Genomic DNA, 11898 nt, shown 5'->3' with positions numbered 1-11898 from the left:
TGATGAAACAATTTGGTTGGTGGGTGATATTTCTCAGCTGTGCTGCTAAGCCTTCTCTTGCATAATTGAGAAATATTTAACATAATCTCTGGTCTCTTATTAACACATTTCTTTATTGTTTTGTGACACCCTCCTAAGCTAAAAAGATAAATAGCAGGGAGCATGATTCCAAAGCTCGTCCCCTCTCCACGCTGCCTTTTTTTCTCCCCTTAAGTGTCAGATTGCTCTCGCATAACCTCACAGCTCTCTACAGGAGACATTGCTCTCATCTGAATTCAGAAGTAATTTTACATGAGTTGAAGTCTTTTAGTTCTTTGCCTTAAACACTGTGAATTCAATGTTGGCAACCCACGCAGAATTTTTGGCTCCTTGTCTATAAGATGTCTTACCAAATAGTTCAGAATCCTTGTCTTTCAGAATTACAAATGGCTTTAGAAATTATCTAGTCTCACCCTACTATGTAAAATGAAATCTCCGTCATGGTGCTGTTATGCCTGACAGGATAATTCCCAGGCAGAATCTTGGTGTTTACATAGTCTCAACACAGAGGAAAACTGAACTGGCTAGGCTGGCAGCTTTGCTTATCAGAGTGGAAGAAGAGATTTCAGAGAAAAGTATTTATGGCCCGCATCCCCACTTCGCTTATTTACTTTTTCTCCCTAGCCAGTCTTCACTTTGTTCTAATTTCTCTTTAGTTTGCTCTTAGCTCTTTTCTCTTTTGTCTGACTCAGTACTCTGTGATGAAGGGGCTTTTAAAGAAGTAACGCTTTTGCCTGGCTTGGTTCACCTTTAAGGCATTTGTGGAAAAAAATTTGTTTGGGATTGTCAAGGGGAAAAACATTTTAGCATTTCAGTCTTTCCTTGCAGTTGGTTCCCTGAGGCACTGGGAATGCCCTGTGAGTGCCAGGGAGGGTTACTGACTGTAGCCAAAAATTAATTGAGTTTATCTATTTTCATTGCTCAATTTCAGAAGGCAGTATGGTAAGAGAGAAGTTGAACTCTCTATAATCTTTCAGATTTAGTCACTGCTTAATCTCATAAATTCTCTGCAGAAAATGTGTTGTCTTTTTAAAATAGGAATTCAAATGAAGCTGCTTTCCCAAAACATGTACTATTCTTATGGATAATACATTTTAATTCCAGTGTTGAGTGTCTGCCCTTTAAAACCAAATATCAGATTTTGGCATCTTCATTCACTTATCTCATGACAGTTTCTTTTACCAATTAATTTTTAAAAACAATCCATTGGTACAGTTTTTCAATATATTCTATTTTCAAACTTCACATTTCCTCAGCAATGTATTTCCTTGTCCTTATTCAGACATGCCTATAGTTCCAAGTGGCTCAGATCTGAGCAGATATCACAACTGCCTGGGGGGAGGGGCTTGTTAAAATAGAGATCTCTGATCTCTGGTCCCACCTCTAGAGTGTCTACCTCCATAGGTTTGGTGGGGGTGGGGCGGGTGGCACAAATTTGCATTTCTAACAACTTCCTGGGTAATTCCAATGCTTCTGTTTTGGGGTCCACATTTTGAAAAGCGCTGATCTAGATAAAATATTGTAAGAGACAGTGGTAGTATGGACTAAGGCAGTGGCAGCAGAGATGGAGAGAAGTGGATGAATTTGACTTATATTTAGGAAGTACAGGCAACAGGGTTTATGCATGGTTTAGATAGGAGTGATGGCGAGGGATGGGAAGGAAGGAAGCAGGTCCCCGAGGTGGGTAGCTTGAACAAATGATTGGACGTAGCAGAGTCCTGAAATGGGAAATGAGCAGGGTGAGAGAATTGGATGGTGGTAAGAAGTCATAAATTCTACTTAAAGTTTAAATAAAATACTTTTTAAGTGTCAAGAACAATGCCTGCCCTAGAGCAGATTTTTACTAAATGGTATTGTTATTTCTGTTATTACTACCTTTATTATCAAAACTGAGTCGTCCCCATCACCCCACCTGCCAGAAGTGACCTCCCCAATTCATTACTCAGCAGCCATATTCCAAGGCATTACTCCTTTGTGTAATCCAAGAGATTTAGGTACGAACAAGGACATTTCCTGTTTATACCTGTCACCTCATGGTATGAGCAGATTGAAGAAGGAAGAGCAGAGGGTGGGAAAGGTTCTAATTCATAGAGAATTATTGCACATTATCACAACTACCATGTTAAATAGGTTGAATTAGCCCACTTTACAGATGACATACGTAACTTGGCCAATGTTTTATAGAAACTTGAGCGAAAATTCAAACCCAGCTCTGTTCCGACCCCATTATATTTGTACTTTCTACTCCAAACTCTACCTTCACTGCCAAGCAATAGACTGGTTATCTTTCTTTTTTTTTTTTAAATCTTAAGATTTTATTTTTCCTTTTTCTCCCCAAAGCCCAAAGCCCCCTGGTACATAGTTGTGTATTTTTAGTTGTGGGTCCTTCTAGTTGTGGCATGTGGGATGCCACCTCAGCGTGGCTTGATAAGCAGTGCTGTGTCTGCACCCAGGATCCGAACCCGTGAACCCCAGGCCACTGAAGTGGAACGTGCACACTTAACTGCTGTGCCACCGGGCTGGCCCCTGATTACCTTTCTTAAGACCTAAATAGGTTGCAGGTAACACCCTGAAACTTCTAGACTAGTGGCTAATTTTAAGCTTCTGTAATCCTGATTCCTAGTAAGAACAATTTTTTTTACAAAGCAAGACAGTATTTACATTTATATGTATATGTGTGTATATGTGTACATTTGTGTTGAACACATACATGCAACAATATGGCTGAGGCTAATTTTCAAGAAATAACGCTTATTGAGATAGGTACATTATCAGTATTTACTCTCAGTGAATGCATTGTCATAGTTTTCAGTCATTGCAGTAAATGTTTATTGGGACCCAGGGAATTGATTGAACAATCAACTTTTGGGTCTCTACTAGATGTTTGGAAAATCCTCTTCTAGATCCCTTACCTTCCTTGGAATTCACTCTCCATTGTAACAATTCCAATGAGCTGGACGAGAGAGAGCCCTTGATGGAAAGGAAGAAGGGGAGAGGATTCCTGTTTGCTTTCTGTATACACATTTTTTTTTTTTGAGGAAGATTAGCCCTGACCTAACTACTGCCAATTCTCCTCTTTTTTGCTGAGGAAGACTGGCCCTGAGCTAACATCCATGCCCATCTTCCTCAACTTTATATATGGGACACTGTGGGGGCCTGGAATTGGCCACCCCAAGATATGTCTCTTTGGCATGAGGATTATTTGGGGCTAATTGCTTTTAATAAACTGCAGACAGAAAAGGAGGCTCTGAGGGGTGGAACTTGCTTGCCTTTTGTTAGGAGACATTTACATTGTAAAGGAAATCTCCATCTGTAAAGGTGCCTCCCTCTCTGTACTAGGAAGAAGATGAAGAAGATGGGGATGACCTTATCTCTAGAAACTCTTAATCAATGCCAAAGGCAAGGACTTAAATCTGCATAATAGTCTTATTCCTGTTTCTGGTAACCTCCTGTAACTGACTCTCCCCACCCCCAACATCCTCCTTTGTCTTTAGCTGGATATGATATTTAAGGTGGGGGCTTCAGCCATTTTGGCGAGTTGCTCAGCTTGCCTGAGCTTCTCCCATGTACGCATGTTATAAAGCTTTGTTTAATTTTCTCCTGCTATTCTGTCTCATGTGAATTTAATTCGTTCTCTGGCCAGAAGAACCCACAGAGGGTAGAGGGAATGTCTTCCTCCTCTATAACACCTACTACAGCATGGCTTTTGCCAAGCGGTGCCATGTCTGCACCGGGATCCGAACCGGTGAACCCCGGGCTGCCGAGAAGCAAAATGTGTGAACTTAACCGCTGTGCCACTGGGCCGGCTCCTGTATACACATATTTAATGGTCATCTACACCTGCCTACCTTGCAGAGTCTTGTGAGAATCAAATAAATTACGGTACAGATGAAAGAACTTTTAAAAGTAATCAAGTTGTCTGACTTTGATTCTGCTCCATGTACCTGTGTTCACTTGGACCGATCATTCATGTTCTCTGGAGCCCATTTCTTCATCACTTCTGAGGCCCTGTCTCATCCTCATGGGATATAATTCTATTAGAAAAAGCTCTTAGTAATGGTACCCTATGGGACTCTGAAATAGTATGATGATGTTCGTGATGCTGATGATTATTCTTCTGTACTTTGTTAAAAAGCTCCGGAAGGAATTTTTGGAAGTAAAGATTGACATGAACGAAAAAGACTCAAACGTGGGAGAAGTAATCAGACTCATTTTGAGGAGACGCATCATGAAATGGATGAGTAAAAAGGTTCAGCTTCGTTTCTGAAGTGGTCAACAAAGTTACTCATGTTCTACTAGTAGAAAAGTGACTACTCAAAATTGTATATTTATGCACAGACAGCAAAATTATAGGTACCAGCATCCCCCTCCGCCCAAAATATCTCCTTATCCGTTTATTAGGGAGCATCAGGAAAAGGAGCTTAAATATCTAGAGTAAATGGATTTTTACACGCGCCAAAATGCTGGCTCAGGTTTAAGCATACTGATATGTGTGTACGTGTTGTGGCTAAAAAGTACCTATCTTTACATGATCTTGAAATACAAGGTCATCTCTGAGGAGGTAGGTGGCAATTAAGTGTGGCCTTGCTTCATCTAGGATGGGGAAACTTCAGGCCGAAAGGTTAAATGCTTCCCCCCAGGTCATCTGATGAGGCAAGAAGACCCACTCATCATAGGTGCTGGAGACTCGGCCCTCCCTCCACCCACCCCTGCCTCACCCCCCAGTTTGCCTGACTCCTTGCTTGGTCACCTGCCAGAAAGTATTTATGCCGAGAACAAGCTGATCCCTGGTAGAGACAGCTCAGTTCTTCATATTTCCTTGACTTTAATAAACTACCATGTGGCTAATAAATTGAAATTCTTAAATATACCAGTTAAATGAACTCTAAAAGGTTATTTTCTCTTTTCCTATCATTGACTTATATTCATATCTTTAAAATGTAATAATAATAATTTTTAGAAAGCCCCCCCACTACTTTAACTCAATTTATTTGGATTCCCAGCATCTTAGAGCACGCATGTGGCCTAACTCTGGCATCAACCCAGGAAAGCACCAGGCCTGGTCATATTGACTCAGCACCCAGCACTCTTTCCTCTTCCACACCATGTGCCTCCTTCCTATCAAGCGAAAACTTTCTCATTCTTTTTCTTTCCTTTCAAAAATATTGTCATCGAGGATTATGCTTATACATTTAATTACTTTTGCGAAAGTTTTTAAACTTTGAACTTTTTTGTAAGGACGATTCATCCATTGGCACTGAATGATGCTGCCAGTATTAATGCTTTAGGTAAGGGCATTTCAAGGATGTGCTCCTATCTCTGCCTTTTATGTGGGCTTAGAAGAAAAAAGCAACGACAGGAGAAGCCTCCCAAACAAGCAAGCACTCTCTCCCTGGGGCACCTCACCTGCTTTTTGTAGGACTCAGCCCTTTAACATAGGGGCCAGTTCCTTGTGGTTTCTGAACTGTTTCACAACGTGATCAATCACCAAATCAAATGGGACATGTATTGCCATCTCCCAGGGGAAATCCTCTAAGTGGTTTGTAAAGAAAGAATCACAAAAGGAGGACTACCTCTGGAGAACTATTTCCCTCCTAAAATAAATCCGTCATGGACCTTGTCCTTGGAAAAACACACAGGGCCCCAAGTGTGTGTTGGCTAAACGGCTACAAGCATAACATTTGGTTTTGAAAATGGCCCTTCCCTCCGTCCTTACTGTAAAGGAACCATTAAAACCCAAAGCTCATTTGCTCTCATAAGCTGACACCCTTAGCGATGCCTGGCATCGTGGGCGCCCAAGAACCAAAATGTCCCCACTCCTAATACCAACGAGACAAACGACGGCTCGTGCCCCGGCCTTCACAGTGGCTTCTCCAAGTCTTGGCTGACAGAGGCAGAGCTGTTGTCATTCCTTAGATCCCTTGACTTCAGGGCGAGGTGTGGATGGGAATGACATCCCTTGCGAACTCTTTCGGCAAGAGGAGCTTCAACATTAACTTTCTCGCGTTTCTGTGGCCCAAACTGCTTCGGGGAAGAGCGCGATGGGAAAGCTGCGCAGGCGGAAGACGGCCGCGCGGCTGCTCTTTCAACAGGCGATTTGTTCTCCCGTCTGAAAGAGCCTGACATCAGAGCACCTTTTGTTGCTAAACGCTTTCTTTCGCATCGAGGGGAGAGAGTCATGTGGAGCTGGGAGAGCTCATTTTCAAGAGAGGGGTCCCGGGAGCTCCTCGCCAGTTCCGGAGGCACCGCGCTCACCCCCGCGGGGCCCTGCCCAGACTTGCTAGAAGAAGTGAGTCGCGTGCCTTAGTTAGTTGGTCCCCGTCACAGGAAGAAACGCCTTTGCAGCCGCTTTGACTGCTGCCGGGCTGCCCGAATTCCCCGCCGTAAAACTCGGTGGTGCGAACTTCGCCTCCCGCTCCCCCGCGGCCGTGCGCCCGGGGTGGGAAAGTTGCTGGAGTTGTCAGTTGCGCGGCCGGCCGCCACCTAGAGCCGAGGGGCGGGCGCCTGCGAGGGCCCCCGCGGGGTCGCCGGGGCCGCCGGGGGATGCGGCGCGGGGGTGCGGCTCGGTGACGCGGAGGGCGGGGACCCGGCGCCCGGGGTCGGGCGCGCGCGCTGCTGCGGGGCGAGGGCGCCCCGGGGACCCGGACGCACGGCGGGCGCGCGGGACGCGGCCATGGAGGACGCGGGAGCAGCCTCCTCGGGGCCGGAGCCCGAGCCCGAGCCCGAACCCGCGCCGGAGGAGCCCGAGGCGGGCGCGGGCATGTCCGAGGCGTTCTCCCGGCTCTGGACCGAAGTGATGGGCATCCTGGTGAGTTACCTGGGGCGGGGGGCGGGGGGGCGCGGGAGGGCGGGTCGCGGGCCCCCGGAGTAGGGCAGCCCATCTGCGACCCGGTGCTCCCTTTGCGCTCGCCGACTTGGCAAGCCCACTCCTTGGAGTCGTCCATCTCTTAGAGGGTTAAATACACACGGTATAGGATTTCAAACCCTAATGAAAAAATAACCAGCCACAGATCACATCAAAGATATTTTTTCAACAATCGAGTGTGACATTCAACAGTTTAATCTGGGACACCTGCTGAGAAGTTGGTGTGGAAAAGACTAGAAGAGTCCTGCAGAGAGGAGATGTAAATAAATAGTATCTGGCTGGTGTGCTTTCACAGTTGGATCTGGGACAAGGCTGATGTTACTGGTGTTTATCTCTTCACTATTTGTTGCCTGACCACGAGAGGAAGACCACCATCTCCTTACTCAGAATCACCGAGAAGATGACTGTTTCTTTGCAGTTTTTCAACTTGTAGGATTACAGGATGTTTGTTGTTATCTGTTTGGGACTAAAAACAATAGGACTTATTTTGCTAAATCTGTATTGTCATGTATTTTGAAATGGCCAGTAGCTAAAACCGCCCATGGGTTTGGCATAATTTCTGAAAAATAGTTCTGGGAGGAGGATGAAGCTTTGACTTGCTCCGGGCTCAGTGCCCTGAGGAATTGGTAGATTTGCTTTGGTGGAGCTTTAAGAAGGCAGGTAGACTGGAATCGGATGGATGGGGGTTATTCCAGTCAGACATCTGAATCCACACATAAAAAGCCAATTTTAGTTTAAAGATTTGGAATTGACAGTGTGTCGATCATCGGAAAAGATTTACTTTGAGATCTTTTATTTTTCTGATGGAAGGAGGTGTAGTTTTTAGAAAGAAGCTCTTCTCTGGGAATGATGAATGGTGTACCATTTTTAACACAGTACTTAACTCTTGGACTTTGGAGTGAGTTAGCCTGGGTCAAATCCGAGCTCGCCCATTGACTGACTATGTGACCTTGGCCGAGGTCTTCAACCCTGCTGATCTCCAGTTTCATCACCTGAAAAGTGAGGCAAGAAGACTGGCTTCTTCGGTTTTGTGAGATTTAGCTAAGTTGATGTATATGATGGGCTCAGCATTCTGACATATAATAGGTGCTCAATAAATAGCTCTATTTTTTCCCTGCAAATAGTTTTGTGTCTCACCTTTCCAGGCACCCTTCAGCCCCAGTTACTCTGTTTGCAGGCCTCCCTTGGTGTTTATGATTGTTCCTGTGCAGAGAACCAGGGAAGGTTGGTCAGAGATTTCTCTCTGCTCTTCTCACCCTTGGATATTTCAAAAATGTGTAGTTTTAAAAAATTTAAAGCCTTCAGATTTTGCATTTCTGAACATTACTGATGAATATAGGCCTTCAGTGAAATACCAGAAAACCCAATGAACTTCTTAAAAGTTGTTCTTGTAGGTTGTTTTCACCCCAAGTTCCTCCAGCAGGATGCTTATCTTGTTATTGCTTGCTTTGATCCTTCTGTAAATTTTCAGCCACTGAGAAAGTTGGTTGGATAACATCACCTTGCCTCCCTGACTAGGGCGTGGGCTGGGGAGGGGAGAGTTGGAGGCTTCACTTAAATGGAAGTATAGGCTCGGGTTGGTGTTTTTGGGGGGCAGTTGGCAGGTCGCACTTCCCGAAGATTTGCTTGCCTTCCCTGACGGATTCCGTGCTGTTGGCTCAGTTGTAGCAGGGCCGCGTGTTCTCTGGCTGGGTTAAAAGATGGGGTGGGGCTTGAAAGGCTCAAACCTGTTATTCAAAGCGCAGATGCAGGAGAAAAGAAAATAGGTCCTTCTTACAGAGCTAATAGTTCATTGTGAGGCTGGAAAGAATGTAAAGATGGTCCCAAACTGGTTAGGTTCTCCCATATTTTCCTGTCTTCCATACAGCCTTCTTTTCTTTGGGGTGAACGTGGGCAACAGGACTGTTCCTTAGTAAAATTCAGCTGAAGAAGACATGGGTTACCCCTCTCCTTTTACATGCCTGTAGGACGTCACCGGGTTAAAAGGAAAGATCTTTATTCTGCTTTTGGAACGCTGTCATCCAGGTGTTTATAAGAAACTGTATCTTTGGGGGACTCTATCAAGACGCAAAATACAGTTGACTTTCTCTGTTCTTACTGAGATAAAAGACATCATTTCCTTCATTTTATATTTAAAATAGGGGATTTTGCCATCATCTATCAGCCTAGACAGGTGAAGTGACTTACCAGTGGCTCCTAGACATTGCTGGTGCCAAGGTCAGAAGGCCCCCCAGCTCTCTGAGCCCCACCAGCAGGGAGCCTGATGCCAGGATACTCCATAGTTCACTCTCCAAGATCAACTTAGGAGAAAGGTAATTACGTCCAGGATTTTAGGAAAATGCTCTCTGGAAGATTCTTTTTCAACACTGAATTTGAAGAAAAGAGTAGAGGAGAGGGGAATTATACATCTAAAAATCATACGGAACAGATTTCAGGCCCTGTTGCTACTTGATTTTTTAGATTCTTGTAAGCGTGAAAATTAAACCTCAAAGCCTATTGGGGTCAAGCTTTTGTAGATGAATGAGCACAGTCCCCCTTTTCTGACAGTGAGGAACAGTGAGTGGCACTGGGCAGCCGGCCCTCAGGTTTTTGCCGGTTCTAATCCAGGCAAGGATGTCGCCTCAGAGGCATAGATCTCAGTAAATACAGGAGGGCTGTTTGAGTTCATCAGGACACATTTTGCATTTAAATTAATTCAGTCCTGTGCCATTCAGCACCAACTAGTTGCATTTAGATAATTGTTAACAAAATGCTTATTTGGAGAAGAAATAATAGTATACTTTATGGCATGAAAATGTTTGAGCCGTGCCATGATGGATAAATGCTAATAAGGGAATGTGTAAACAGATATAGAATTAAGAGAAAATGAGCTTATAAAAACACTGGATTGTGACTGCCTGGAGGAAGGGTCAGCCCTTCCACTCGTTTTTTTAATCTCCAATTCCTGGACTCACTGGGTGCTGAGAACAAGGTTTTATTGAATGAAAAAGGAAAAAAGTATGTATTGCTTAAATGTAGCAGCCACATTAAAATGCAGTTCTGTAGACTCAGGTACTGGCTATAATGGGGTGCATTTATGAAGACATTAATAAATTCCGCTCATGCTGAAGCTGCCGCTTGGGCAGTTTCGTATGCAAACGAAAATCCTGGCACTTCCACTGGAAGCAGTAATGGCAAATTGCGAAATGTTTGTAAACCCTGAGCCATTAAACCGCAGGCTTCTTGGGAAATGTGCTGTGCTGGTCTCTCCCTCTGCAACATGTGGTCTGCCTGGGGGTTCAAAGCATGTCACCTTTCACGATGACATGCTTAGACTTCTGAGAAGTGAAAACCGTGTTACAATCCTCTGGAGTTGACTCTTTTATCTTCACTCCATGACTGCAGACAAAATGGTTCTTTTTTATTGTTGTTGGGGGAGGGTAGTTGTTTTTAAGAGTAGGAATTGCTAACGTGGTTAGATAGGGTTAGATAGGGTAGATCGTCATTTTTTCAGCACTGATTATCCATTTGGTAAGTTGTGATGGTTCTTAGAGTTTTTCCTGTAGAACTTGAGGCCGCCTTAAAGCACAGCCAGACTTTTAAAGCTGTTTGTTCACTGGGAAGCGAGGGGGAGGGAGTAAGTGCCTATTGTTCGCAGGATCCTGCAAGGCGCACCTCCCCCAAACCTTAAATTTCCTCTGGTCCCAGCTCTGTTCCTACAGTTTACACCCATTTCCTAGCAATGCTTAGAAAATACCCATTGTATAGAGAGACTCATACCCATTGTATAGAGAGACTCGCAACCTTCCTCCACTCTGATTCCTTTGCAAGCTGCTGAAAAGTTTGTGGTAGGTTTCAATCCACAAAACTGTTGTCTATCCTGTCTTGCTATTTACTGAAGTCTTTTTTTTTTTTTTTTAAAACAAAAGATCCTCCTTTGCTTTGCAGTTTTAGGCAAAGTGTAGAGGAGGGGAAACCTAGTGAGATCCCCAGGGGCCTTTAAAATGCAAACACTCCTTTGAAAGCGGTAATTGACACATTCCTTGGGTGGGGACTGACTTCAGCCCATCAGCTAATAACTGAATTAATTTTAGCTCTTGGAATTTGAGACAGCCCCAGTTTTCAAATATTCTGACTTCATCTTAATTTTCAAGTTCCTGTTAGCCGACTGAGGACCTTATGGCTTTTCTGCGAGGAGAAGCTGCAGGATGATGTAGCTGGGAGGGACTGAAGAGCCTGGAAGCCATCAACTCCTTTAGCGAGGAGGAACGGAGGGGCTCAAGGTAGCAGAGTAGGGACCAGCGTTCTGGCCTCCGGATTTTTAATTCTTTGCCAGAGATGAAGTTAAGTCTTTCCTAATTCTGCCTGGGGTCGCTAAATCTTTTGCTATCAGAAGAGACCCCCCCACCCCCCAGGGCCGGCCTGGTGGCCCAGAGGTTAAGTTCGCACGTTCTGATTCTCGGCGGCCCAGGGTTCCCTAGTTCGGATCCGGGGTGTGGACGTGGCTCTGCTTGGCATGCCATGCTGTGGTAGGCGTCCCACATGTAAAGTAGAGGAAGATGGGCACAGATGTTAGCTCAGGGCCAGGCTTCCTCAGCAAAAAGAGGAGGACTGGCAGTAGTTAGCTCAGGGCTCATCTTCCTCAAAAAAAAAAAAAAAAAAGGAAGAGACCCCTGTGCTAAGGTGAAGGACTTTAATGCTCCTCCTCGTCCTCCTTTCGGCCTTCATTTGCCATTCTCCACCTGTATGCCTTCCCTCTTCCACCTGGCGTTTTACTGACATCCTTGTTTTTCAGCGTTTACTCCAAATTCTGAGGCCAGAGCACAGCTCCATGGGGAGGGGCAGGAGGCTGCGTCCACAAGGACTGAGTTCTCGTGCTGTGCTGGGCACTTCCCATCCTTACTTACCTTACTTGGTCCTCTCGTTGTGACCAGTCAGTATTTTTGTTACCATTTTACAGTGGAGAGGTAAACAAGCGTATCCTAAATCACACAGAGACGAAACGGAGGCGCTGG

General features: G+C 44.9%; 1 protein-coding gene across 3 annotated transcripts in view; it reads left to right on the top strand.

The window, feature by feature from the left end:
* SASH1 (SAM and SH3 domain containing 1) overlaps positions 1-11898 on the top strand; it is a 299791-nt gene that overhangs the window by 116956 nt on the left and 170937 nt on the right. Inside the window, exon 1 of one of the 3 annotated variants that reach the window (XM_046670364.1) lies at positions 6113-6847. The exons of the other annotated variants lie outside the window; for them this stretch is intronic. Within the exon in view, the coding sequence (XP_046526320.1) occupies positions 6713-6847 (135 nt within the window). The 5' untranslated portion in view covers positions 6113-6712. Of the gene's footprint in view, positions 1-6112; positions 6848-11898 lie in introns of those variants that run through there. 3 annotated transcript variants of the gene reach the window in all.

This window comes from Equus quagga, chromosome 8 (assembly GCF_021613505.1).
Source record: "Equus quagga isolate Etosha38 chromosome 8, UCLA_HA_Equagga_1.0, whole genome shotgun sequence".
Classification (NCBI taxonomy): Eukaryota; Metazoa; Chordata; class Mammalia; order Perissodactyla; family Equidae; genus Equus; species Equus quagga.
This window is presented reverse-complemented; position numbering and strand designations above follow the sequence as displayed.